This window comes from Idiotropiscis lumnitzeri, chromosome 4, assembly GCF_059441095.1.
Source record: "Idiotropiscis lumnitzeri isolate Australia: NSW breed Sydney's pygmy pipehorse chromosome 4, RoL_Ilum_1.0, whole genome shotgun sequence".
NCBI classification, from domain to species: Eukaryota; Metazoa; Chordata; class Actinopteri; order Syngnathiformes; family Syngnathidae; genus Idiotropiscis; species Idiotropiscis lumnitzeri.
In genome coordinates this window covers 30574900-30601285 of record NC_142394.1, presented here as the reverse complement: position 1 = coordinate 30601285, position 26386 = coordinate 30574900, and the positions used below count along the sequence as shown (strand labels likewise).

The 26386-nt window shown below is 46.0% G+C and overlaps 1 protein-coding gene and 1 long non-coding RNA gene across 8 annotated transcripts in view; one reads left to right on the top strand and one right to left on the bottom strand.

The window, feature by feature from the left end:
* Nucleotides 1–858: 858 nt before the first annotated feature.
* Nucleotides 859–26386, bottom strand: part of sorcs2 (sortilin-related VPS10 domain containing receptor 2) — a 74949-nt gene continuing 49421 nt past the window's right edge. For 3 of the 7 annotated variants that reach the window (XM_088292416.1, XM_088292415.1, XM_088292410.1), the window contains 25 exons: nucleotides 18387–18551; nucleotides 18222–18295; nucleotides 17743–17807; nucleotides 16512–16630; nucleotides 16021–16110; nucleotides 13560–13739; nucleotides 13213–13359; nucleotides 12195–12297; nucleotides 11995–12071; nucleotides 11681–11772; nucleotides 11279–11386; nucleotides 9248–9368; nucleotides 9052–9185; nucleotides 8843–8962; nucleotides 8041–8212; nucleotides 7459–7645; nucleotides 7207–7340; nucleotides 7013–7136; nucleotides 6830–6942; nucleotides 5875–5997; nucleotides 5642–5741; nucleotides 5512–5559; nucleotides 4281–4380; nucleotides 2939–3217; nucleotides 859–2394 (listed from right to left, as the gene is read on the bottom strand). In XM_088292416.1, coding sequence (XP_088148542.1) covers nucleotides 2959–3217; nucleotides 4281–4380; nucleotides 5512–5559; nucleotides 5642–5741; nucleotides 5875–5997; nucleotides 6830–6942; nucleotides 7013–7136; nucleotides 7207–7340; nucleotides 7459–7645; nucleotides 8041–8212; nucleotides 8843–8962; nucleotides 9052–9185; nucleotides 9248–9368; nucleotides 11279–11386; nucleotides 11681–11772; nucleotides 11995–12071; nucleotides 12195–12297; nucleotides 13213–13359; nucleotides 13560–13739; nucleotides 16021–16110; nucleotides 16512–16630; nucleotides 17743–17807; nucleotides 18222–18295; nucleotides 18387–18551 — 2955 coding nt within the window. In that variant the 3' untranslated portion in view covers nucleotides 859–2394; nucleotides 2939–2958. The remainder of the gene's footprint in view (nucleotides 2395–2938; nucleotides 3218–4280; nucleotides 4381–5511; nucleotides 5560–5641; nucleotides 5742–5874; nucleotides 5998–6829; nucleotides 6943–7012; nucleotides 7137–7206; nucleotides 7341–7458; nucleotides 7646–8040; nucleotides 8213–8842; nucleotides 8963–9051; nucleotides 9186–9247; nucleotides 9369–11278; nucleotides 11387–11680; nucleotides 11773–11994; nucleotides 12072–12194; nucleotides 12298–13212; nucleotides 13360–13559; nucleotides 13740–16020; nucleotides 16111–16511; nucleotides 16631–17742; nucleotides 17808–18221; nucleotides 18296–18386; nucleotides 18552–26386) is intronic. The other 4 variants (XM_088292411.1, XM_088292412.1, XM_088292413.1 and 1 more) reach the window with 4 other exon arrangements.
* On the top strand, nucleotides 7447–10181 carry LOC148339174 (uncharacterized). The gene is made up of 3 exons (XR_015842763.1): nucleotides 7447–7675; nucleotides 8841–8987; nucleotides 9055–10181. It is a non-coding gene; the product is annotated as an uncharacterized LOC148339174 (long non-coding RNA).

Sequence of the window (26386 nt, the reverse complement as noted above, 5' to 3'; positions counted from 1 at the left end):
ACTCGAATGATCGGCAAATGAAGCTTTTATGAACCGCTGCAAAGCTTCAGTGATCATGACGTCCGTTGGCGAAAAACCACACCCGGAAACAATGATTGGATACCTAGTTCTGTAAACTAAAAAAGATGTTTTTGTGTATTGTGGCAGTTTTTTAGTCAATTAACAAAATCAAGTGAAGGGCTCATGCCTTGCTTGATGAATTTAATCACAACCGTTTTCACGAGAGGAAACCCCTCAATCCCAGCGTCTTTCTGGATTTTGACTGATTTTGCGAGGCCAACGCAATATTGTGGTCTAAAGCTATGAAAACACGGAGCTATTACGAAAAGAAAAAAGACGTAGAAATACGTCTTTGGGAGGCGGGGTTTTTGAAAAGGTATACGTATGTTTTATGGATTAAATAAGTTTTAATGTTGAGCTAAAAAATCTTATGAATGTCATTTCATTATTTTCTAAGTCTTAAGTCAAAAAAAGTGTGAAACGTTACGCCAAGAAACCACGACTCGAATGTTCACGACATTTCAAAGTTACAAAAACTGGCGCAGCTAAAGTATATGCATTTGGAAGATTTTTATTTCAGAAGATTATATTTTCCACAGTCTTTGCATTTTGACGGTTTCTTTTTAGAGTTTACTAGAGTTCGTTGAGAGAATGAAACAGTTCTTGCTTTTTATTCCCAGACTGAGCGGAGCGTCGCAACCGTGTTCCGAGACAACTTTATTTCCTGGTTTGAAAAGTGCGCCGCAGCTTCGGTTTCAGAGTGCCCCGATCGATAAGTCACGTGGATTTTAGTGTTTAGCATTTTCAAAAGGTCGCGGTTTGTCAACCGAGAGCAGAAAGGCAGCAGACGCGTGTTCGTGTTATTGGAAGTGATTTATTCCAGGAGGAGTGCTCTGTGCTTCCCGATGAGGAGGACATTTTGGATCGTTTTAATACCCCCCCCCAAAAAAAAAAAAAAAAAAAAAGAAGAAATGTACAAATCATCCGAACGAGGAAAAACAACGTTGTCATCTGTGCTTGGAAGTTCGGCAGTGCCATCACGTGTGAATATCCTTCCTGGAAGTCCCTTCTTCCCATGTGGCCCTCGTCACACGGGGCAACGTCAAACCACGAAAACACAAAAGCCGAGCAGAAAAATATGTACAAAAACATGAAACCGAGTCCAACTGCTCTGCTATCAAAAGCCTTGAGACGCGCACATTCCTCGGCTCATCAATTAAGAATTTGTCGAGTGCGAGCCATCAACATGTTTCCTGGAGGCGTCCCGAAACCGTTTGTGCAGCCGCACACAGTGGAGAGTTTTCCCAAAAGTGTCGACGAGTGTATCAAAAATATCCTTTTCATTGGATTTGCTGCAATTGTATCAAAATGGGACGCGATTATTCCAAGTCTGTCCCGGATTAAAAACATGACGGAGTGGAAAATGAAAAAAGGAAGCGCGTCGTCCAACTCAAAAGCGCAGAGGCGGCTCGCGTCACTTCGGGCCGACATTTCGTGAAATTGATTCAACTTTTTGTTTTTTTTTCCCCATTCTCGGCAGTTGGCGGCGTTTCTCTTGGAAGCGGATGCGTGATGGTTCATCCAATCAGAATTCAGCATCTCCGCCTCGCAATGACAATCTCATTTGCCGTCGTACCGGCTCACGTAACTTCAGTTCATTCGATTTGCAATCCTTCAGCCGATTCTCACGATAACGTCACGATTTGCACGCCTGAATACGTTTCATAATCAGCATTCCCGGTGAGTTTGACGCATTTCACTAAAATTGTTTTACGCTTTTGTCTTCTCGGAGACGTGCAGCTTCTGCAGATGATGCACGTGGCACCGTTGCGTGACGACTTTTGTTTGGCTTCTACAACTGCGTGGTCCGCACTTGAAGGCCCGCCACTGCGAAAAGGTCACTTTAAAAAAAAAAAAAAAAAAAAACCCACAAAAACAACAACACGGTTGCTGTGTAGAACACTCAAGTGAAACAAAGTGGACGTTGAGATTTACACATTTACATTGAGCCTTCGAGGCCTAATATAGGCTGATAGAGCAAAAAAAAAAAAAAAAAACACCTTCCCACCGTGCCGCCGACTTTCATCTGTTAAGGATCAAGGGGGTCTCGTGGGGGAGTGGGGGGGGGGGGGTCGGAGGGCGGAACCTATGGCTGCCACTCTTCGGAAGAGGGTCTCCGTCGAACAGGGTTCCCACCGTAGCTTTGGGATGGAAGTGGGAAGAGGGGCTGTGCTGGTGGGGGGGGGTGTCGGATGTTGGTGGGGGGGGGCGGCTGAGAGGTGGCGTGAAATCCCTGTGTTCGTCAGAGCCGTCGCCGTGGCAGGAATCATCAGCTGCTCAGGTCACTGTGGAGTTCCCTGGAGTTGACACTCAGGACCACGCCTGAATGGTTGCCTAGCAACAAGAGGAAGGGTGCAGGAATAATGAGTTATGCTAAAAAGAAAGCAAATGTGTTTTGTATACAGAAGGGCCGAGTGATTACGCAGTGGGGTCATCAACATTTTTTTTTAAATAATTGCTCATTTTTTTTTAATTAAATTTTTTTTTTTAATGCGGACGTGCACGACTTCCACGAACAAACGAGTAGAATTCCCTGTAAAGGCCACAATATGGTAGCAAAGCACTACTTTTATCTAAATGGAACGTCTCATCTTACTTTAATGTAGTTCCTTGTAACATTTTTTGGCTAGCAAACATTGTGAATTGTGTTCACGTTTTGACAAAAGCAATTTTTTATATAAAGATTGTTTGCTTAAATTTCCGTAGACGTTGAGGCAAGTTAATGCTTAAGTTGCAAAGCTTGTTTGAAAAAAAAAAAAGGATTTTCCTTCTCTATAAAAAATGTTGACTAAAATGGGAAAATGGATTTTATTTCGGGTCGTGTTGACATCGAAATGAAGCAACAAGTCCCAAGAATGGAAAAGAAAGAAACAAGTACCTTGGCGTGCGTTTTGGTGTTTAGTAGCAGTGGTTAGTGGTGGTCCGTATGAGGGAGCGGAAGGTGGGGCTGGCTCCGGCGTTACCTAGCGTCTGCGAGTCCAGGTCGTCGTCGATGAACTCCTCGCCCTGGATGATGTGTTGCGTGTCCTCGCTGTGATTGACGGGGCTGGTCATCTCCTGCTCCTTCTCGTTGTGCATCTGAGCGTAGACGCTGCGGCTGCCCGGAAGCTTCCTGAAAAACAGCGGGGGATAGACCTCCTCAGTCCTGAGCCAAGGACTGCAGGATTTTTGGGGGGCGAGGGGGGGGGGGGGGTTGTAAGAGGGGGCTCGATTTGTTTTCTTCGATTTTTGGTTTCATTCAAGTGACTTTGGAGTGAGAGAGCTGCGGGCAAGGAAGTGCTGCTGGTGGGTGAAGACGAGGCATGCGCTCAAACAATCCGTCGCAACAACCAAGGCGCTCTAAAGAAGCCACGCAAGCGCAACGCTCCGGCTGCCTGTCATGTGGGGCTTTTAAATTGAAAAAAAAAATATTCCATTTCTTCTTGATTTCGCTGAATGACATGCGCACACTCAAGGCCAACAACGAGGCGCTCTAGTCTTTGTACATGTTTTTGCAATTATTTAAAACATCGTCTTTTAAAAGTCACTTTGAGAACAAAGTCGTTTAAAGATGTTGACAGCATGTGGGAGGAGTCAAACCATGGCAGATTTTCATCTATTGTGCCGTCCTACAATAAAGTGTAATTGCACATCCACTCCACTAGTTGGCAGTGGCGCTCTGTGTGCAGCCAGTAATAACTCTACGGCATAAGTTTGTTTTGCCGCAAAAATGCAATTATCTAAAGTTGCAGCGGAGAGTGGGTGGTGGGGGGGCGCAAATTGTTTTCGTTTTGTTAGGAGGGTGTAACAGAAAATAATAGAGAAGCACTGCAATAGAGGGAAAATCTGCAAAATTCTGCCAATTTTTGAGTGGAACGGAGAATATATGAATATCATTATCTTTTTCTTATGTTGCGATACGTAAAATAAATAAATATATGAATACAAATCTGCCATTTTTTTGCTGATTTTCAATGAATTCATCGTTGGATGACACACGCGAACAGAGCCGGCCCACGCGTCCATGCGGGTCCAAGCAAACTTGGATTTTGGAGCACATCCTATTGTTGATACCATCTGACGATTTCATTGAGTGACAGCCAGAGATGGAAAATTGCTTGTCAAGACGTTTGACTTTTTCATGTTGCTCAGTTCTTCGGTCGTGCTCCAGACTCGTTCGGAGTCGGGCCAGCTCCGCGGCTACGACGTGCATACGCTCGGCTCTGCGGCAAGACACCCACCTCTTGAACTTGTAGAGAATAAAAGAGGCCGCGGCCGCCACGCTGATGAGGAAAACCACGGCCAAGGCCCAGACGCCAGGACCGCCGGCAGATCCGTGACCTGTGGTGATGACAAAATACCCCCAAAATAAAGAAATCAATGAATAAGACTTGATCGAGACAAAACAAAACCAAAAAAAAACACATTTGAAAAGAGAAGTTGCGGGAGAGATGAAGGTACAATCCAGGAAAACGATTGAGAAAGTAGCGCTGAAGCCTCCACAAATGCATGCGAATGCTCAGTAGTGAAAGACTGGCCGATTATCTGCGCCGATATTTAGAATTTTGCCGATTTTCAACTTCCAAGGCCGATAAATTAAGAGCTGAAAGAGCTAAAAGATTTTGGCTCGCTGCAGCACACTTTTTCTCTCTCTCTGCTGTGCTGATGGCCCCGCCTGCAGAAGCTGATTGTCCCGCCCACTGCACCATCGGATCGGTTCCTTGTGCAGTGGGTAGCAGCCAATCAGAAGTAAGACGCCTGTTTGCTTTTTCACTGCGAGGTCTCGCAAGCAGAGGAAAGTAAAGCAACAGACTTTGCCGAAATTTTGCTAAATGTGAGACCACTAATCACAACTTATACAAAACTATTTGCCCTCGTAAACTTGAAAGAGATGTTTGTTTTTATTGTACTCGAATACATGCAGCCCGGGAGCTCCGTGCACTTTTCGTTAGACTTTTAGAACAAAGTTGTCTATTTTCCAAGATTTGAAAAAACTTTAAAATGTTGCAAATCATTAAAGTTTTTTTAATAAACATGCTTGAAGGCATTTAAACTAAGTCAACTTTTGGAGTTTTTATCTTTATTCACAAATGAATATCGGCTTCAAATATCGGTTATTGGCCTCCATGTCTCCTCAGAATCGATATCGGCCCTGAAAGCATTATTTGTTCGCATGAAGCTAAAGTTTGTTCGGAATGTGGAATTGTCTCATAGTTTTCCGTTGAGTTTGGCACTTCGCATCAACTGGGCGTGGCATTTAAGGGCCGCAAATGACTTTTACGGAGAATTGTTGAGCGCTCTCGTCGCTCCCTTAGGAGCAATGCGACTTGCGAAGACCGAAAGGCGTCGCTCAGCATTCATGCGATGTAGCCAAGTGTGATCCGAGGGCTTGTTAGGAAACCGGGAAAGGGCGGAGGGAGGGCTGGAAAGGTGAAATCGGAAGAGTAGCGCGAGTAAAACTGACGAACGCACCAATTTCTGTCGCTGAGGCTGTGGACTCGACAGCATTTAGACCGAGCCCTTTGGAGATAAACCGATAATTGGCCATTAAAACAAAAAACGTCTGCTTTTCCAAGAAAAATCGGCGACGTGAAGTCCGTACCGGCGTTTGGGTCCGCCGGCAGCACCAGAACCCGGAGACCTCCTCGCACCACAAAGCTGACGTTGTGGTCTTTGAAAGCTTGCATGATGGCCGGTATACGCTGTGGACCACAAAAGAGTTTTTTTCAAGATTTCAAAACAAATGCGAAGAGTGGAAAAGTTAAATACAACTGAACTGCAGTGGCAGCGATCCTTTTTGGGCGCACTTCAAAGCGCAAACGTGAAGATGTTCACCTTATCCTGAAATAGACTTCTCTTTGGTGGCGCGCTCTCCATCGGGAGGACGTACAAATCGGCGGCGGTGGGAAGGCCCGCCTTCACCACGGTAACCAGCGACTCCTGGGGAACACCTGTGACCTGACGGAACAAATATACACCAACAAACGGTGATTCACGAACCACCAAAATGATTAACCAACAACAAAAAGCAAATCTTTTACAAGGAATAAAAGATTAAAAAAAAAAAAAAAAACGACCTAAAAACAAGTTTTACAATGTTCAATTAAGCCTCAGCCATTATCAGCAGTTGAAAAACCGGACAATTTCTTTTTTTGTTGTTGTGATGTTAACATTTAACAGTGAAAGACAAATACCCCCCCAAAAAAAGAAAAAAAAAAGACAATATCAGCAAAAAAAAAAAAAGCTGTCAGCTTTTTGCCAATTATTCTCTCTTGTACCGTTAAAAAAGCCAAAAACTGTCGTGTAATTGTAATAATGTTCTAAACATACCAAAAAGAAGGTATTTTATTCTTTTAATACTTCAAAAATATTTTTAATACAACTTTCAGAATTTTATTTAACCAATTATCGGAATCTGATTCCGTTGGGCCCTCATTTCAAGTTTCCAACCGACTCATCGACCAAAATTAGCGCTTTAAATTTTTTTTTTTTTTTTTTTTTGCCGATACTACATTACAGGAAAGACATTCAAACAGCCCCCACCCCTAAAAAAACAAAATCATAAAAAAGTTAGTCATGTTACTTAATTTTTTTCCCTCTCAGTTGTCAAGTTAAACAAATACAAAATGACAAAGTATTGTTGTCGTCATTAACTCCAAAACATTATTTGGTTGAGATATTTTTATTTCATTTATCGGCTAATTAATCGGTTCTCTGAATTTTACTCTGGCAAAAATCAGAATGGGGCTAAAAAAAAAAAAACTCAATTTGGGCGGGGCTCTAATTTCACCTTGGCCAGTCTCTTGGTGACGACCTGGCCCACATCCTCTCGCCACTCGGGAATGTTGGGATTGAAGCGGTCCAGGTGCCTGCTGAAGCTCAGCGGGATGACGTGGAAGGTTTCTGCCAGGGGACGCACGCACACTTGGACCAAAATCTCACCACAGTGGAAGAGTAGAAAGTTCTTTTTTACCAAAGACGCGAACCCTCCTGGTATCCTGCACCATGGACCTCCCGTTGGACGCTTGCACGCTGATTGAGATGTCGCCCTCCTCGGGAAAGCTGGTCAGCATGCTGTTGTGGAGCGTCAACGTTGGCTGCGTGACAGTCGCACGTGACGTTAGTCAGTCCAAAATGTTGCCAATGTTCCCTCCAAGGAGCATTTACCTGCAGGCTGTCGCCAATCCACCAATAGAAGACGGTCAGGTTGGCCTCGGCGGGAAGGAGGACGGCCGTCAGGTTGACCTGCTGGTTTCTCCCGGCGATGGGGGTCACTTCCAGGTGCACTTCTTGCAGAGGTGCTGCGAGTGCAACAATTCCATGGAGTGCGGATGGCAAAGGCTTCGTCATTCTTTTGACTGTAATACCAGCGTCAGCCACTTGAGGCCGCCAGAGTACTGCGGTGTTTCCGTTTCTGACCTGTGACCTGGATGTACATGTTGGCCTCGTCGTGACCCGCCGTGTTCTCCGCCTGCACGGAAACTTTGTAGACGCCCGGGTTCTCGTAGCGGTGCTGGATGGGCTCATCCGTCACCGTCAGGTTCCGGTAAATGGCCCGAAAGCCGTCGCCAAGGTCCACTTGGTACTTGGTGCTGCTCGTGTCGCCCTGGGTGAGGAGCAGGGGCATAAAAATTAGGTAGGCACATTTTTAAATGATTAAACAGCCTGAGCACTCCTTAAATGGATTTTTTTGGGATGAATTTACAGATTAAATATCACAAATTTTAAATCAAATTTTGGGGGGTTTGAGTTTGCAGATGACTCCCTTGTAATTGTTTAAGCATTTTGTTTAATCATAAACATATTTGACATCCTTATAAATATGCTGTGAGCTTGTCTCTCAACATCACGAAAACGTTTCGAGGCATTAAGAGGATGAGAAGAAAAGTGAGCTCGCTTCAACCTGATCACATAATATGATTCCTTTTTTTTTTAATTTATTTTGAATGACCCACGTGGGCTGCTCAGCTGAAAAGATGAAAATTCGGTGGTTGACGCTACCTCCTCCTGGTGGACTATGAATGTGATGTCATCACCCGGCGCCACAGCCAGCGTCTGCCCCTTGATGGCCACTTGCAGTCCTCTTGGGGGCAGCAGAGGGCAGTCACTTGATTTGGCACTCTGCGCCTTGTTCACCCCCCCCTCGCACACGTTCGACACCACCTTGCGGTACCTGGAAAAAAGGAGAGGATGGTGGATTCGTCTCTTCATTTTGTTTCTGTATGTGCACGTTGATGTGAGATTTTTTTTATATTTGGGCCAATCGGATTCAATTCTAATCTTCTAGGGCCTTGAGAATCAGTCATGCTGACCTTTGTCATTTCAACTCCACGAGCAATGGGACCCAAAAGGAATTTGTCCTCACAGGGACAGCTAGCTAGCTCGCATGACCGTCAGCGGTTTTCCACCCTCTGATTGGTTGTTTAAACCAGCAAGATACGCCAAGAAGTGAACATAATATGAATATGTCAATCATTTCAAAATTGCAACATGACAGTGGCGATTACAGCGGGGCTGTCAAACTCAAATGCACACTGGGCCGGAAAGTCAAACTTGAACAAAGCCGCGGGCCAGCATTTCATTTTTTAGAAACAATCCAAATGCTGACTTTTACTTGAAATTTTTTATTCTAAGTGGTTTTATTAATGCAATACAATTTTTAGTTTTTAAAATTACTATTATCATTTAGAATGTAAAATGGTATAGAAGTCATTTGGCCAGAGTTTGACACCTATGGATTCTAGGAACTAAATATGAAACAAAAAGGAGAATCTAAATATGGATTTGCATGTCTTGCACAGACCCCGTGCTGGACTCGAAGGTTCGTCCCGGGTGGCAGTCGTCCGGCGGCGAGTCCGGATGGTGCCAAAAGTCGCCGAAGCATCGTCCGCTTTCCGCGTGGGATCGCTCGAAACCGTAGTCGCTGTACACGGCGCGTGCAACGAAAGGTGACCAAAAAAAAAATTAAGCCTTTTGTCCTCGTCGTTATTTCCTCTCTCTTTGCACGCTCACCAGTTGAAGTCCCGCTCGGTGCACTGGCAACGTTTGGTCACGAGAGCCGAAGTGTAGCTCTTCCCTTTGACGCAGAACGCGCTGTCTTTCCTCCTCCGGAACGTCTGCTCCTGGCCCATGATGCACTTTTCACCCTGAGAGGAAGCGATGACAAGTGGGCGGGTCCTTCGTTGGCGCAGCATTTTGAGAGCGTTACCTGCAGATCCGTGAGCTGCCACGACTCGTAGTCGGCCTCCGCGCACTGGCGAGGGAAAGACTGCCGGAAGTCCACTTTGACCAATTCCCAGTCGGACCGGTAGCTGATGTGGCCGAACACGCTGCGCACAAACCAGCAACAAAACCGATTTCAACATTTTTGGGGAGCCGTCACAATTTTTCTGACGTCCAAATTATGGCTTGGCAACACTGCTCGAAACGACGTCACACGACCTCCACACCTCAGCACAGTGTGTGTGTGTGTGTGTGTGTGTGTGTGTGTGCGCGTGCGTGCGTGCTGAGGCAAATCCCAGCGGTAAAAGCGAGTCTTTGTTGGTGTGACCTTCCCGGCGCATTGGAGCCGAGGGGCCTAATGTGACCTTATCTGCCGTCGGAGCGAGAAGAGATGTGACAGGTCGCACTCCGGCTCACTTACTGATGCCGGAGATTGGGAAGAGCGAGCGAGTGGGAGGAATTTCTGCTCCGGTGGCCGCTCCTCCGCCGCATTTGAGGCCAAGAACAAAATTTCGGAAAGATCCCATCTTATATTCGCTATTATGCAATACAGTCGAGGGATATTTTATTTAGCGTATTTTCCGGACTATAAACTGCTACTTTTTTTCCTCGATTTTGAACCATGCGGCTAATACAACAGTGCGGCTTTTCTGTGGATTTTTCTTTCACCACTAGGGGCGCTCTATAGTTAAGAAAATATGCGAAATAAATCTTGATTTGTTTTCTATTGGGCGTGTTCTGTTTTAAAGAGGAAAGTTGTTGCCGTGGCAACAGTCACTGTTTTAACAATCTGTTTATGTACCTTCATGTACATTCACAGAACAAAATCGTTCTGCACATGCAGTAAACGACTATTTTTAAAACTGCAGCTGTAGATTTTTTTTTTGTTTTTTTGTTTCTTCCTTCACAAAATAGTTGCTGCAGCGTATACATAGGTGCGGTGCGCCTTTTAGTCCAGAAAATACGGTCAATGGAAACCCCCCCAAAAAATCGTTGATTTTTTTTTTAAATAGCTGAATGGAATAACGGGCTGGGTTTAAAAAAAAAAAATCGATATTGACTTTTATCCCTATTTTAAATGATTTCACGCGTCACACGCGATCTGGTCACGACGTGAAAGTAGCGCATCAAAACAAAATGACGCAAGCAGTGACGTCAGCGCCAACAAGCATGAAGGCAGATGTATTTATTGGTTTGCTCCCGTCATCTTAACTAAAGCGCACCATTAATGGAACTGCATTGGCTTCAATTCTTAATCGAAATATTCAGATTATTACTAAGGGAAGCAGTTTGAACTATTTTGCAGCATTTGTTCTTGTGAGAATGCCTTCCATACCAAAAACGGTCATTTGGGAAATCCTTGAAATAAATCGAATCGGGCCCTTGTGTATCGAATCAAATCTACTTTGGACATTTGAATCGATGACCAACACTTCATTGGGGAAAGTTGATCTCAAAAATTGAAAGTTGGAAAAAAAAAAAAAGGAAAGTTCTGTCCCAAGACTGACTGCTACTTCCACCTCGTCACAATTCCTTCCGCCTCGCCAAAGGCACCGATTCCAGCATTGTTTGCGTTCTCAACGTGCTCTCCTGATTGGTCGAATGGTACTTAACGGAGTCTCGTAAAGCATTCAAGCTCCCAAATGTAAAGAAACCTCGCGAGCTTTCAAGAGACAAAGACTTGGATGCCGGAATTGACGGGATCAGAGATTGGCGCGTGTGTGTGCGCGTGTGCGAGAGCCTCCACGGTCACTCGTAAGCAATCGGAGCGAGGAGGAGGCCAGAGCGGAAAGCGATCGTCTGGAGGTTCAAGCGAAAGGAGGCAAACTTCATTTTCCGCTCTGGATGATAATTAGTCATCAGTCTGAAGCAGCGGATCCATTATGCACGGATTGCACGCCACCAGAACCATCCAGCGCACCGGCCACCGGTAAGAGGAGGAGGAGGATACGATCGTCCGTCCTCCGAATGAAGAAAGGGAAGAGGAGTGGAAGGAAAACGAGTGCGGCCGACTCACGTCATCACCAAAGTTTCGTCTCCCGGCTCGCTCAGGAGGCCGTCGACGAAGACGGAAGTGCCGGTGAAGTTGTGGACCGTCCAGGTGCGCCCCTCGTCGATGCTGAACCTGCGTGGAGAGCGTCAACAAAATACAAACCGTCTCAACACTCGTGATTAAAATGCAAGAAAAATAACAAGAGTAGAAACAGAAATAATCAAATGAAATCGATTGGAAAGAACTCAACGGACATTGTGCACTTCCACCTGGTGGGCTTTCCTTGGCCACCAGAGGGCAGTATAATATTGAAATCAAATGTGTTCACACCACAACCAAAAAAACATTTTTTTTTTAACAACGTATGACTTTCTGAAAACATCCGGTCTTCATTCATTTTGATTATTATGAATGAAAAATGCTTACTTGAGTATCTTGAGTGGAATTGACGTGTCCTTGATGGCCACAATCACCCCGCCGTGGTCAAGGTACAGGATGTGATGCTCCTCCTCAAAAACCTTGAAAAAAGACACACAATGCATTCAAGATTCTTGTTCGAGGGCATCTTCATGAGTTGGGAGTTTCTGCTCCAATGACTGAAGTAAGAAAAAAAAAAAAACTTCCAGTTTCTAATTGAGCTTTTTTTCAATTTCAATTTGTTATTCACACGTGTATCCGCGCTTCTACGCACAGACTGTGAGCACTTTCTGCGAACGTGCGCACCCAAGATGGTGATGTACCTGTCTCCAAGTCTTCCCGCAGTCAGACGTGATGTACATTTCTTCCTTGTACTCCACCAGCTTGGAGCCGAGGTTACCTGAAGGAAAAATAATTGCACGTTGCATCGAGCGAAGGCTAAAAGGCAGCCTCAGCCTCAGAAAGGAAAAAAAAAAAAAAAAGAACATCCTGTCACAGTCTGGGCGAAAAGCTTCAAACTCACCCGCTCCCATGATGAGACCCGGAGCCGAGTCTTTGGTGTGGACGGTGCCGGACACGTACGGGTTGTCCGCCCAGCGCAGGTGAAGATGGAGGTGGCAGTCCGGCTAGAAGTACGGAATGAAGTTTCATGGGCGGGCCAAAAAAGATGAAGCTGAACTGAAAGGCTGCGGGATTACTTGAATGTAGAAAGTGAGACTTGGAAAAGTGTGACTCCGTTTGAGAAACGTGTAATGTCAGAAATTACTGGGAAAATGTACAGGAATGAAAAACGTGGGAAAAGTTCACATTTCGGGAATGAGGGAAATAGTTGCCAAGATGTCTGATAATAAAATTGGAATGATTTTAATCAACTTGGAAATATGGAAGGTTTACAACGGCGACAATTAATATTAGCGATAGACCGATTATTAGCCGAGCCGATTATTGGGGCTGAAATTTGGCATTTTGCCGATTATCGGCGTCAGCCCTTTTTCCTTTTTTTAACTTTCAAGTCCGATAAATTAAAAGCTGGTTTATTTTGGCTTGCTGCAGCAACTTCTCACTCGCTCTCTACTGTGCTGGTGGCCCCGCCTGCAGAAGCAGATTGGCCCGCCCACAGCACCATCTGTTTGGTTCCTTGTGCAGCGGGTGGCATCCAACCAGCAGTAAGCCGCCTGTTTGCTTTTTCATCTCGAGTCACACGCACTTCGGGAGGCAACAAACGTTGAAATTTTCATCAATGTCAGCCTACGACAACTTACAACAAATAGAAAACTATTTGCCGTAGTAAACTTACTAAAGAAAATGTTTTCATTGAACTATAAGCAAAAAAAAAACCCCAAAAACTTTAACATGTTGCAAATCTCTAAAACTGTTTAATAAATGCGCTTAACAGCATTTCAACGTTGGAGTTTTTACTTTTCAAAATTTTGACACCATCGGCCCTGAAAAAAGCAGATCGGTCTACCACTAATGAATTTAATAATAATAAAAAAAAAGACATTTAGCGGCAGAATATCATTTGTGCCGAGCGAGCTTACCGCTTTGCAGGTGATGGATTTGCCGTTCATGTCGGTGGCGGGCGGGGTCAAAGGCTGCCAATCACGTCCTTTGTTGTAGGTGATGACAGTTCTCACCTTGCCGTCCAGCCTCTGATTGGCCAGGAAGACGCCTTTGATCCCACGGACCTGCATTGAAGACCATTTCCACTGCAAAACGTTTTTTTTTGCGCGGATACTTTCCAGAATCACCGGCAAAAGGTGAAAAATTAAATTTTGCAAGGCTTTAAATAAACACTTTCAACATTAAAAAATAATCGTCAGAAATTCAGCAAAATAGCAATGGAACAAGACTTTGTAATGGCGACATTCCAGATGTTGTCTCCCACCTCCAGGATGTCGATGAGGACCATCTCCTCGGGCTGTCGGGTGCTGCGGACGTTCTCCAGGACCATGGAGTAGTGAACCCCCCGTGTGTCCGACTGGTACAGGTTGTACGTGTCCGTCTGGTACCACTCCTGCAGCGCCAGGAACACCTGCTGCTCGTCCGTGCTCACGACGTGAACATCCTGGAGACCCCCCCCCAAAAAAAAGAAAACAAAACAAACAAAAAAAAGAAATCACAAATCGGGGCGTTTTTCCATTCATGTTGCAAATAATTTCCAGCAATTTAGCACAGAAGCTGACAGAGATTTGGAGGCTTATTTGTTGCGTAACTTGTGCGTATGGTCACGAACGCCACTTGAAGGCGTGACAGCGTGTCGATGGCAGCGATCGGCTCAAACTTGTTTATTCCCGCAAGCTGGCCTTCCCCTCGCTTGAAAAACATCTCCCGCGAGCGCCGCATTCAATCAGCGCACTTCGATAGTACTCAGGCTGGCGTGGCGGCATCGAGCGCTCCCTCGCCACCGTCCGAGCAAGACTCATTTATCGTCTTTGACTGGCCGGTGACACGCGACGCCATTCCATCGACGCCGTGACCATTTTTTAGGAAACACGCTTGCGTCATTTTTTTAGTCGACTAAATTGTTGCCGTCAAATGAACATCTGCTGGCCAAAAGTTGTGGCAAAGGAAATTGATCGAAGATCTTTAAAAGGATGTGGGCGCATCAAACCAAAGCCAATCCTGGAAAAATGCACAACCCAAACATGGACGGTAATCCCTCGCCACTTCACGCCTCACTTTTTGCAAATTCAGCAGAAGAAAAAAAAATACTCATGGTGGAAAAACATTTTATTTGCAAGAAATTTAGTTCATGAGCATGTGATTGGTTCCCGGCGTGAGATCGACCAATGAGAGCACAAGAGATTCATCCCGTGAGCTGATTGGCTGCGATGACTCAGCATCTTCACGTGTTGTACGTCGCCAACCTCGTCCATCTTCATAAAGCAACGGCAACACATTTGGAAATTCAGAACGTTATTCAAACGAAACGCGCTCAGCCGGGCGACAAGCACGGCTCGCTCAACGCAACGAAACATCGACAAATAAAATGTTCAAGTGTTTGTTACATTTTTTCTTGCATTCAATAGAGGCATAAATCTCCCCAAAATAAATTCAAAGTCACAATAATGATAAAGTCAACCTCCATTTCGTAGTTTTTCAATTTTCGTGAGGGGTTCCGCCCCAATTCTCCATGAAAAAAAAATTAACGCAGTTCAATATATTATAATTAATATATATAAATAAATGAATATAAATAGATATAAATTATATATATATATAATATAACATAATATAAATAAATAATAGTAATATAATACATAATATAAATAAACTCATTTATTTACTTCTTGGATAATTTGCATATCCAAGAAAGCGATTACAACAGGCTTTGAATTCAAATAGACGACATATTTGGTCATTTTATGCTAATTCCAAAATATTATTCAAGTAAATATCTGTTCGAAGCTTCACGAAAAATACCAGTTGAAAGATGTGATTAATCGCAATTAATTATGTAATTTATTTGTATTAGTAAGCAGAAAAAAAAAAAATAATATATATATATATATATATATATATATATATATATATATATATATGCCCCTCCCAGTTGACTAGCTCAACGCAGAAGCTCCTAGACGGGCTACGTATTCGAGTGCTTTCGTTTTTCTGTCCTTCCGGCGTTCAATAAACGGCTGAGGAGTGCATCGGTAATTTTTCTTTCTTTCTTTATTTTTTGCCACATGTGAGGACGTTGCAGAAGCCGACTGTCGTTCTTGCGACTTTCACCTCATCTTTTCCAGGCTAGCCGAGGAACACGGTCCACCACATCAGCGTACGGCACGTTTCTGTGCGGCACGCCGGGATCAATGAGATCAATACGGCAAATGCGGCCGGCGTGCAAGATGCCTCGTGAAGAGGTGAGATGGAAGGAAATGTCGTCAAAGTCAGCGCCTTCGCTCCCAACTTGACTCATAAACGCGCCAAAGCTCCGTAAATCCAAAATGTGACGCCACTCTTTCTTATGAGGGCTGCAGTTTTCTGTCAATATTCAGCACTGAAAAAGTGAGAAATGTACTCATTTCTTTCTTTTCAAAGTCGGACTTTTGAAACTGGAAGTGGGTCGTGGGTAGACAAGAAAAAGTCAGTGGTGGGCGGTCAAGGCCTTCGCTGCTGGTCGAACATCATCAAGAAATCATAATCATGTTCTTCACATTGATGTCAAACGATATCCTCGGGTTGAATTTTTAGGTGAGAGATTTGATCCAATGAGAATTCAGCAAGCTCCCGTTGCCAGGCAGATTTCACAATACGAGTCGCACGCACTATTCAGCCGAGGCCTTCAGACACAATCGTGCGACATAATCCAACATCTTTAAAGAATTTGGCGAGTCTTCCGTTACCTTTGGCAAGGCATACTTGGGAAACTTCATCTGGACGAACTCGTTGCGTCGATACGACACGTAGTGTTTGGTGCGATTCCCCGTGGTCACCTGGGAAACCAAACCAAACAGTTTGGAGGATAAATAGCGTACGGAAACAAAACATCCATCAAATAACGCGTGAAAGGGATTCAACGACAACATCGTCAGCCGTTATCACGTCCAAAAAGAATCGGCGGCAAGTCCATTCGAGACAAGGCCGGATTATTTCCAGGGCGGAGTCATCGGAGCTGCAGCAGGTCTCACGCAAACAAACACACGACAGATACATAAAAAAAAACAGAGTGACTTGATATCGCTAAATAATTCATCCGAGTGGAAGCAATTGACAGATGTGACGTTATTATCTTTATTCTAGACTTTGGTCGGCGTTGTTTTTGTCTGCTGGAAGGCCACTAAAAGAGTTCCACCCCGGAAAGTCTGAAGTTTTTTTTTTTGCTTGTGTGCTTTACCTTGACAAAAATGTAGTCGTCCTGCACCGACAGAGAGTTGGGGTCGATTTTCCCCAAGAACTGAGCGGTCACCATTTTGTCGGAGCAGTTCTGGATGAGACACGTCACATACAGATAACCTGCAAAAAAAAAATCTTTGAATGCCGCTTCATCACATACACACCCAGAAGACATCAAAAATGGGAGATCTCGTCCAGCAAATCCAAACGCTCATTTAGGACAAACACCTCAACTTTCTTTCCCTGAAATCGGCACCCACTCACTTGAACGGCGAAGCTGGCGGACGCGATCGCTGGCGGACGCGATCGCTGTCGGACGCGATCGCTGTCGGACGCGATCGCTGGCGGACGCGATCGCTGGCGGACGCGATCGCTGTCGGACGCGAGCGCTGGCGGACGTCAACGTACCAAATGCCATTGGCGCCATGGAGCCGCAGGCCGGACTTTGCCCTTTCTGCACATCGTCCGTGTCCCTAACGAGGATGCCGGTCCAGACGGCCTCTGCCAGCCTTCATGCAGCTCCCGCATGCTCCAGCGCCCTCCGTCCCGCCCACCAGAACTGGCACGGAACCCGTGGCGGGCCCTAAACCCGATTCCTTTGCAGCATGCCGCCGTTTAACCTTGGCAAAGCCGTTGGTGACCCGCGGGCAAACGGATCGCTTTGGCACGGCCGGGTTGCGCCGGCGCCGAGCGGGGAACATGTGGCGTGGCCTCGCCCCACAAAAGCGTTCTGGCGTCCGAGCGTGGTCACTCGGCACCGACAAAGACCGGCGGCATCGTTGCGCGCTGCATCAAGGACATTGTTCCGTTTTTTTGGACCTGACTTACGTTTTATTTCTTGAGAACTTTTTCCGGCTTCCGATGAGTCCAGATGGGATTGTGGAGAGCTGCCGTCTCAGCTTTATTTGCAGAGATTACGGATTAGTGGATGAGGTCCGCTTGTGGTTGACAAAACTAAAACACACACGCGCGAGCGCGCGCACGAGACGCGAGCCGACCTCGAATTGGCTGCGCTGCCCCAGGAGGCGAGTTAAGCGCGAACCGCTCCATCTGCTCGTCAGCTGATATCGCGATCTACACGGGCCGCCGTTGCCGTGACGCTTTTGTGCGGGCAACAAGGTCGAGCGCGGCGGCGATGCCGACGGGCCGAGAAACAAGCGAGCGGCGAAATGGACTTCCTGCCATCTCTCCATCCCCGTCCTGGGAAAAAAAAAAATACAATCAAAAAATACCTCCACTTGTGTCGCGCATCTCCATGTGCACCAGATCAGGATCCACATCCACATCCGCGACCGACCTGGGACACGCAAAAAAAAAAAGAGGATAAAAATCAGAGAAATCCGAACGGGTGGTTTCTCTCTCCACACACACTCGCAGGCGTGCAGACAAACTATTTCACATGGTCACACACACTCAGAGACACACACAGACACGAACGCACACTCTCAGGTTCACACACTGCGGCAACACACTCATATGCGAACACACACAAGTCGCCATGACACTCGTTGACACACACACTCTCACACACAAACTCTCACAACGACACATGGACTCTCTCAATCACACAGCGACACTTTGCGCCTTTAAGCACGCACACGCGTGTCGATATTGCGAGTCAACAAAGCACTTGATGTGATTTCTTCTCATTTGCAATTGGAAGCAACGAGCAGCATTTTGGATTTTCTATGACAAGCAACATCGAACTGACCAGAAAACTCGGTCCTTGGTCACCCGCTCCTGAAGCAAAGTCCACTTGCGGCCCAAATCGGTGGAGGCAAACAGCTGGCCACACGAGAGAGAGAGAGAGAGAGCGTTTAGAACCCGTTTGGACATTTTTGCCTTGAAGCTCACGCCAACGCGTCCGGCGCCGCACCCGCCCGTCCTTGCAGTAGGCCAGGAGCTTGTCCTCGTCTTTGGGGTGGAAGACGAGCGTTTCCGGGCTGAAGGAGACGCTCTGGCGCTGGAAGGAGGAGCCCTCGTCGGTGCTGATGAACAGCATCCGGTCCCGTTCGTTCACCGACGAGCCCACCAGAACCACCTGGCCGTTCGCGCCAAACGCAGAAACCACAAATACCACACCTTATTCGATTTGTTTTTTTTGCTTTACGATACAAATGCAGTCGCTCAACTCAAGAAGGAGCAAAGCGAATTTGACTTTTGTGGATTCCAATCAAGGAAATGCACGGCCCGCCACTCGGGGCCGCAAAGTCAGCGCCGCCGCATGTTGCGCAACACACGTGACGCCGGGCCGACTTGTCAGATGTGAAAGTGGCGCTCTTGACGCCCGCTTTGAAGTGCATTCGCCTCTCGCAGCTTCTGCATTAAACATATCGGCGACCCGGCGACCCGGAGGTGCGGAACCTGGAACTTGTGACGAGTTGTTTCACCTTCCTGATGTCCTGATTACTTCTCGTGCGATCTGCCGCTGCAGAGGTGCCTCTTTAATGACATTTCCGCCGTCGTCAAACGAGAGGGAGGAGAGCGACGCTCCGGGCTATTAATCCAGATTTAATTACGAGGCGGGAATCGCAAACAGAATAAAAAGTGATTTTGCTTCAGTGCGAACAACGCATTAAGACCTTTCAAGACAACATTTGCGCAAGACTTACGTTGGGCGCCACGGAAACGAGACGATGCTCAAATTGTCAGTGTAGGATGAGCAAAACGGCGAGCATTCGTTTGACATTTGTTCCACGTTTTTTTAAAGCCGACTTATCGCAAGTCGTTTCCGAGCATTTTTCAAGATCCACAGAATATTGCGTTCCGCGCCCATCGTAAGAATGAAACGTCTAAAATAAGCAAAATTTCTTGACGCAGACTCGCTCCACGCCGTTCGGCGTTCGCTCCGTGAATTGCGTCTGATGCATTCGATGACGTTCGCAAGTGGTTGACGAACATCAACGTCTTTGGCCGTGAATGAGCGGATTTCAATTGGATAAACCAAACTAAAAACGCGTCATCAACAAACACAACGCACCGACGACATATCATCCGGATTTCAGCGACGTCCGGAATGGTTTGGAATTTCTGACCACAACTGTCTCTTTTTTTTTTCATCCCAATTTGTGGCATCGGAATATAACATTTAAACCAGATTTCTGAATCGTAGTCATTGAAGCTCAAGTATGCGAGTCACAAGCGTACCCGCCCCCTCATTTGCATATGCGCTTGTTCCATGGAGCGCTTTTAACCGGCGGGTCAATTGGCCCTCCGGAGAGCTCTCGGCACCAAAACCAACGGCGCTCTTAGCGTCGGATTTGACAAAAACACGGCAGGCTTAATTGCTGCGGAAAAGGTTTTGATCCCGTCTGATATCAGGAAAGCAAAACCCATTAGCTCTGCGGCTTGTCGACACTTTCGGGGGCGAGCTAATTGATTTGAACAGGTATGGAGGATTTAATGGCGCCGCAGATTATTATTTGAAAAGTCATTTCAGGCAATAATTAAACGTTTCTTTTGTGGTTTCATTTGAAATCATGAAAGCAGCTCAATTAAATAGACGCTACTCACCCGAAATACGGATTTTTAAATATAATCTTACGTCTGCCAGTTTTGCTCCATCCAAACCAAAATATATTTGACGTTTTTCGAATAACATCAAATGCGTGGCCAGATGGCAGCCGGCTCAAGCGTCGGTCGGCGCCGACTGCGTCTGTTCCCGGGGAAACCTTTTGATATCGGGGACCTCCATAAAGAGAGCACTTCATCTCAAGCTAATTAATTAACAGACGCATCATCAAAAAGTCATTACGGAAGATCGGCCTCCGAGCGCTCGTCTGCCGCTCATCGGAACGGAGACTCTTGCGTACCTTTCTTCATTGCCTTCCGCGACGGCGGGGATCGAAAAATCCACACGCGGCCTGGCTCAAATGGCAGATTTTCGAAACCGAGAAAAATCATTTTAAAACAATTCATGTGACCAACAACCGAAAAAATGTAAAACTATATTTAAAAAAAAGAAGAAGCTAGGTTGCAAAAGTGTGCACACCCTCTTATAACGAGCTTTGTTCAGAATTAACCAATTACATTCAAACAAACATTTAAAGTTCAGCTGTTTTAGCAACCACCTGAAAAATAAAACTCAGGGGTGTGTAGACTTTTGTATCCACTAACTCACTTTCCTCAGACGCAAGTCACACGTGGAAAGCGCGCCCGTGTTTTTAATAAAGCGCAGACTTGACCTCCAGCTCGCGGCTTATCGGAGGAGCGACGGTGAGGCGATGAGAGGAGGAGGCCCGCAGCGAGTTCAGGAGGAGGAGGAGCAGAGAAATGTGACATAATCCTCGCCACTACAATCGAGATGAGGAAGACGGGAAGCAGACTGCGGCCGAGACGGCGTCATCTGCTTCAGGGTCATTTTTCATTACACTGCCAAGCGCCCCTTTCATCATTCATTCGGTGACACATTCGCTGGCGACGACTCTGCCTTGACAAAGACAAAAAAAAATGTGTTTTCATTACGGACGAACATTCATCCATCCATTCATTATCTGAGCCGCTTATCCTCACAAGGGTCGGAGGTCGTCTCGTACTAGAATGTAATCCTCAAATCGTAAAGGCTGCCTTCTCTGGAAATATTCACATTATATATAAATATGTGTGTGTTCTCTCGCCACTTCGCGCTTCAGGTTTTGCAGCTCTAGTACTTTGTGTTTTTTCTTTTCAAAATAAAAAAAAAATTAAAAAAATCTAGCCATATGACCGAAAGACAATTGTTTCAAAGAGACGAGTTGACTGGGAGGCTTTGTACGTACCCACGAGCACTCATACGAGGCACGCGATTGGTTCCTGCCGCAAGATGGACCCATGAGAGCACACGTGGATTCATCCCGTGATCTGATTGGCTGCGATCACCCCAGCATCTCGTCCGCTTTTCTTCCGAAACGCTTAACGCTACTCAAACGTGCCGTTCAGGTCATCAGAGTCGAGCCGGCTAAGCGGAAGTTGTAAGCGAAGCGCGATCGGCCATCCGACGAAACATCGCGATTACTTCTGGCGACAAAGTCAAGAAGAAGAAGCGCCGTTGCCGCAACCAATCAGGGCTTAACTTTGAGCTTTGCAAAATAACATCAACAAGGACATTTGGATTAAAAGCAATGCGCGGTTCGGATTAAGGTACGCCAATTTCAGGATGAAACTTGAACGTAGTTATTAGCCAACCACAAAAAATGAAGCTTTTTATCTCTATAAAGACGTGTTCATGTTGACGGGTCTGGAACGGTCATTTCATCGAGGAAAGTGTCAAGCAAAGGTGCCGCCGCTGTCGTTACTTGTTGTTGTCGTGCCCTCGGATGTGGACAAGAAGCGTCAACATCAGGTGGGAACGAAATACGTCTTCAAGTATGAACACACAACAGACAAGCAAAAAAAAAACAGGACAGACTGACTTCAAGCTCACAAGCAGCTGTTCCTGAGCGTTTAACGGCCGGGGGGGCGCCGTCATATAGGCTTACACGCACACGCACAAACACACAATTTTGCATTTGCATAAATACACACATGGACTAACTACTGCCTGTCAGCGAGGGACCGTAATCGCACTTTTGCAATGCACACACACACGGAAGAAATGATAATGATCAATGCAGCCCTCCCACTGAGTTTTTGCAAAAAATGTGCATCCAGCTCGTCCCTCCTCTGAAGGCCGCGAGCGACGTAATGACACCCCGTCTCTGGTCGGTTGGGGGGCCGGTGGGGGAGGGGTCCTTCATGAAACAAATCCCCGACGGTCACATTTGGGGGGGGGTTGGTTTCCACGTTGAATAATGTATGCGTTTGGCGTACGGTCGCGTTCGCATGCGACTGACGAAAAACAGCAAAAAAAACAAGCAAAAAAAACAAGCGTGAGGTTTTGTTCAAAGGACAGGAAGAAGATGGAAATTATTCATGACTAAAGGAATACATTATGAACTCAAAGTAAACAAAGACGGTGACAGGCCGGCCTCAAATGAGCGTCCAAATAAGGAGGTTGCGCAAAACACACTTTCCGCTCGATAAGGGAAAGGCAACACACTTTTGAGACAGATTTTGCTCATCTGGCCAAATTAGCATCAACGCGGCACAAAGCAGCCCAAAAAACGATTATTTGACCATTTTTGTTCCACGAGACAAACATGGGCGACGCTGTTGCGTAAGCAAACATCTCCGCAGTCTCCACGAGGGACGAGTGATGATATGCGACTTTAATTGGTGCCTTCATATTAAACATGCATCGGCGGACAGTGAACGCTTGTTTTTTGTCGGGTATGCATTCCAGAACTGTAAAAGTTAGAAGAATTTTTTTTAAAGGATTCCTTATTTCGAGCAATTATCTGGATGAGAGTTAAAGCGTCTTTACCGTATGTTCATGCCAATAAGGCGCACTTTTAAGTCCCAAATATTCTCCAAAACAGACCAGGTGCGACCCAACGGACTTGTTCCCCAGAAGAACAATACAGAGAGCATGTTAACACAGCCTGCTGGTTGAATTTCAAGACCACTATTCGCAGACTTGACTGTGCGAAATAAATTCTGTGAATACCTCTTTTGATGATGGTTTGAGACAAATCAGTTCGAACAGACAAGTAAGTACATGTGGGAGAAAGCAGGACAAAAGGGCAACTGTCCACAATGTTGAAGTCTGTCTTATCATTCTCAGTTTTAAACTCCAGACTCTGAGTGAAAAAAACAAACGAAGCGAGCTAGCATGCGCGAGCTAGCATGCGCGAGCTAGCATGCGCGAGCTAGCATGCGCGAGCTAGCATGCGCGAGCTAGCATGCGCGAGCTAGCATGCGCGAGCTAGCATGCGCGAGCTAGCATGCGCGAGCTAGCATGCGCGAGCTAGCATGCGCGAGCTAGCATGCGCGAGCTAGCATGCGCGAGCTAGCATGCGCGAGCTAGCATGCGCGAGCTAGCATGCGCGAGCTAGCATGTTGAATACAGAAATAGCGCCCACCACAACTGACTGTGCCCTTTGATATGAGTACTCGTGCATGTCCAACATGTGCTAAAAGGCATACAGTATGAACTAGCGTAGGAATATTTAGTGTCTGGCTATTTAAACCATTTAACCCTCATCTCTGTGTTTCAAAACTGAATTATTGAGGATCACATTCAATTATTTGTCATCCCTGTGCCGGGGGGTTTACGGGGTGGGGAGTCAAAGTGGTTCACTTAAAGTTCACCCCCAGGCGCCATCACGGCCACTCTCGATTCATTTGGCGTCTACGCACGACCTCTCTCAAACAGCCTTGTCGCTCCTGAAATATTGAACGCAACACAGCCACAGCTTGCCCTTAAAAGCAACCCCCCACTACCCCAAAAAAAAAAAAAAAAGCGGTGGCACCCACAAAGTGATTTTCTGAGCAAGACAAGAAGCAACATCTTAAAATGGCATCCAAGCAACGCCATGTCGATGATTTCTGTATCGCCTACTCGTACTTCCATTAAAGAAAAGTCGCATGACTATTGATGCCGCACTCGGACATCATCACGTGTCACACGAGGCCGCTTCTCAGACCTCGTTATCGTCATCTTTATCTGGAGCGCCGGCACTTTCACTTTCAGGCACGGCAAAGCGTCCCGGCCCGGACGAGGCAAAAACTTCTCCGGCGGAATGTCAATCATCCCGCCGAGATAACGCAGAGTCGAGCGAGCCTCACCGCTTCCTACTTTTCAAAATAAACTCCAGCCGCATCATGATATGAACAATGGTCGATTTTTTTTATGTATGGGCACTTGTGATTGAATTCTTAGCATTTTTTTTTCTGTTAAAGTTTGACAGCCTGCAATTTAGCGCACATATGGGCAAAAGTCACGACACGCACCTGGTCGGTCGTGACTTAAATTAGATCCGAGGAATGGGCGTAAAATAAATGGCGCGTACGGAAACAACAAGGGCATCTATTCTTGTATTTTGACAGACATCCGCCATATGGCGGCGGCAGGATGCTGTCAGCGATCGCGACGCCTCTGCCAATCATTTTCCAAGCGGACGCGCCGAGCCTAATTCGAGCGTCAGGCTGCCTGCGGACGAGCCGCCGGCGAGTTCACGCGTACAAGTCATCAATCAGACAAATCAATCCATCGGACGCGGCTGCCACCTTTCCATGGGCCTCCGATTGACCGCAAATAAACGTCAGATGTTCTAGTAGGCTTTTTGGACTTATAGCGCCGTCACAAGGTCAGAATTGTGCCGTGCACCGACGACGACAGCAGCCGTGAAAAGATGCAAATCACAAGCGCGGGTCAACTCGTCCATATTCATGAACGCCGAGCAAAGCTTTGTAATCACGCATTGTTGGCGTGTGCTGTCGACAAGCAGTCGCACAGTCGCACAATATTCCGAGCTAAATACCGTGAAGTGAATTAAACGAATGCCGTCGCCGGGCGAAAATGGATTTTGTTTTTTTTCAAACCGACGTCTGCCGTCGTGCGCAGCTGGCAGAATTGCGAGCTTCTCATTAGTTGGCTCGTTGGAGGAAGGCGGCGCAGGAGACGACTTGAGAAGTTTGAATCACGCTCACAAAAACGTCTTTGTGACATCGAGAAAAATGTCACGTTTGTCCTTTCATTTGAAAAAAATCCCGTGAATCTTTCATGACGTGTTGATTTTTTCTTCCAAAACAATTTCAAAATATGACGCAGTCCCGGTGGCGTGTCACGGCCGAAACGCCGAAATTGGAAATGGAGACGTCAAGTCAAAATGTTCAACGCGTCGCCGCGATTCGAAACACGCTATTCAGATGACCGTAATTTCCAAACTATATGACGCACCTTGATACAAGCAGCAGCAGCTCTTTTTAAAAAAAAAAAAACGATTTTATTTTTTTTCAGTTTTCTATGTTGGAAAAATGTTTACTGCATGTACAGAACGATTTTGTTTTGTGACTGCACATAAAGGTACATCAACACATTAGTGAAACACAGCAACAACTTTGCTCATTAAAACGCAACAGACCCAAGAGGAAAATCAAAAATCAAAATCTAGATTTATTTAGCTTATTTTCTAAACTACTGGTGAAAGAAAAGAAAATCCACAGAAAAGCTGCACCGTTGTATTAGGTAGCGGCTTTTAGTCTGTAAAATAAGGTAGTATGGCGTTTGTGGAATATAAATTGAGCATAAAAATCCATGTTAAGGTGGCGGCCATTTTGTTGTGTCCTGCCGCCTGTCAACTGATGATGTCATCACATTGCCGGGGCGAACGTCACAAAGACCAAACGGGACGGACGTTTTCCTGAGCCGGCCCGGCATCGTGATGTCATCTTCAGTCGACAGCAGGTGGCAGCAGTTCAAAGCAAAATGGCCGCCGCCTGCATGCGATGGATAAAAACAGGTGAGGTTTTTTTTGCCTAATTCAGATTCCGCAAATGGAAAAAACGAATCCGAATACGCCGTTTAGACTTGTGGGAGCTCAGAGAAGATATTTTTTGACTCGGCTTCCCCTTGAAATGAAAACCGATCCAGCTGATGTGCTAATCATGCGTGCAGATTGAAATAAATGAATCATGTTGGGATTTTTTTTTTTTTTAATTCAAGACTGGAGATGAGACGCTGCAAAAGAAGAAAAAAAAAAAAAGTCTTTCATCCCTGATTTGTCTTGGCAGCTCATTTATTGGCCACCCGAGCCATCCATCAGAGCATTCAAGTGTGCTGATTGGTCGAAGAGAGTTCAAAATCCATTTGAGGCCAACTTGCATTTGATTAGGATGGATTTCTTTTTTTTTTCCGAGCCCGAATCAAAAATCTCCCTCTCTTCTTCTTGATTTCCATTTTCTTCTGCAAATTTGGTGACCTGAAGTGTGTTTGGCGGTGGAACACAAACGACGCCTCCCTGCCGGCGAGCCCGAGGTTAAAGCGCCAATTAGCGGCCGTTAACGAAGCCTCATTAG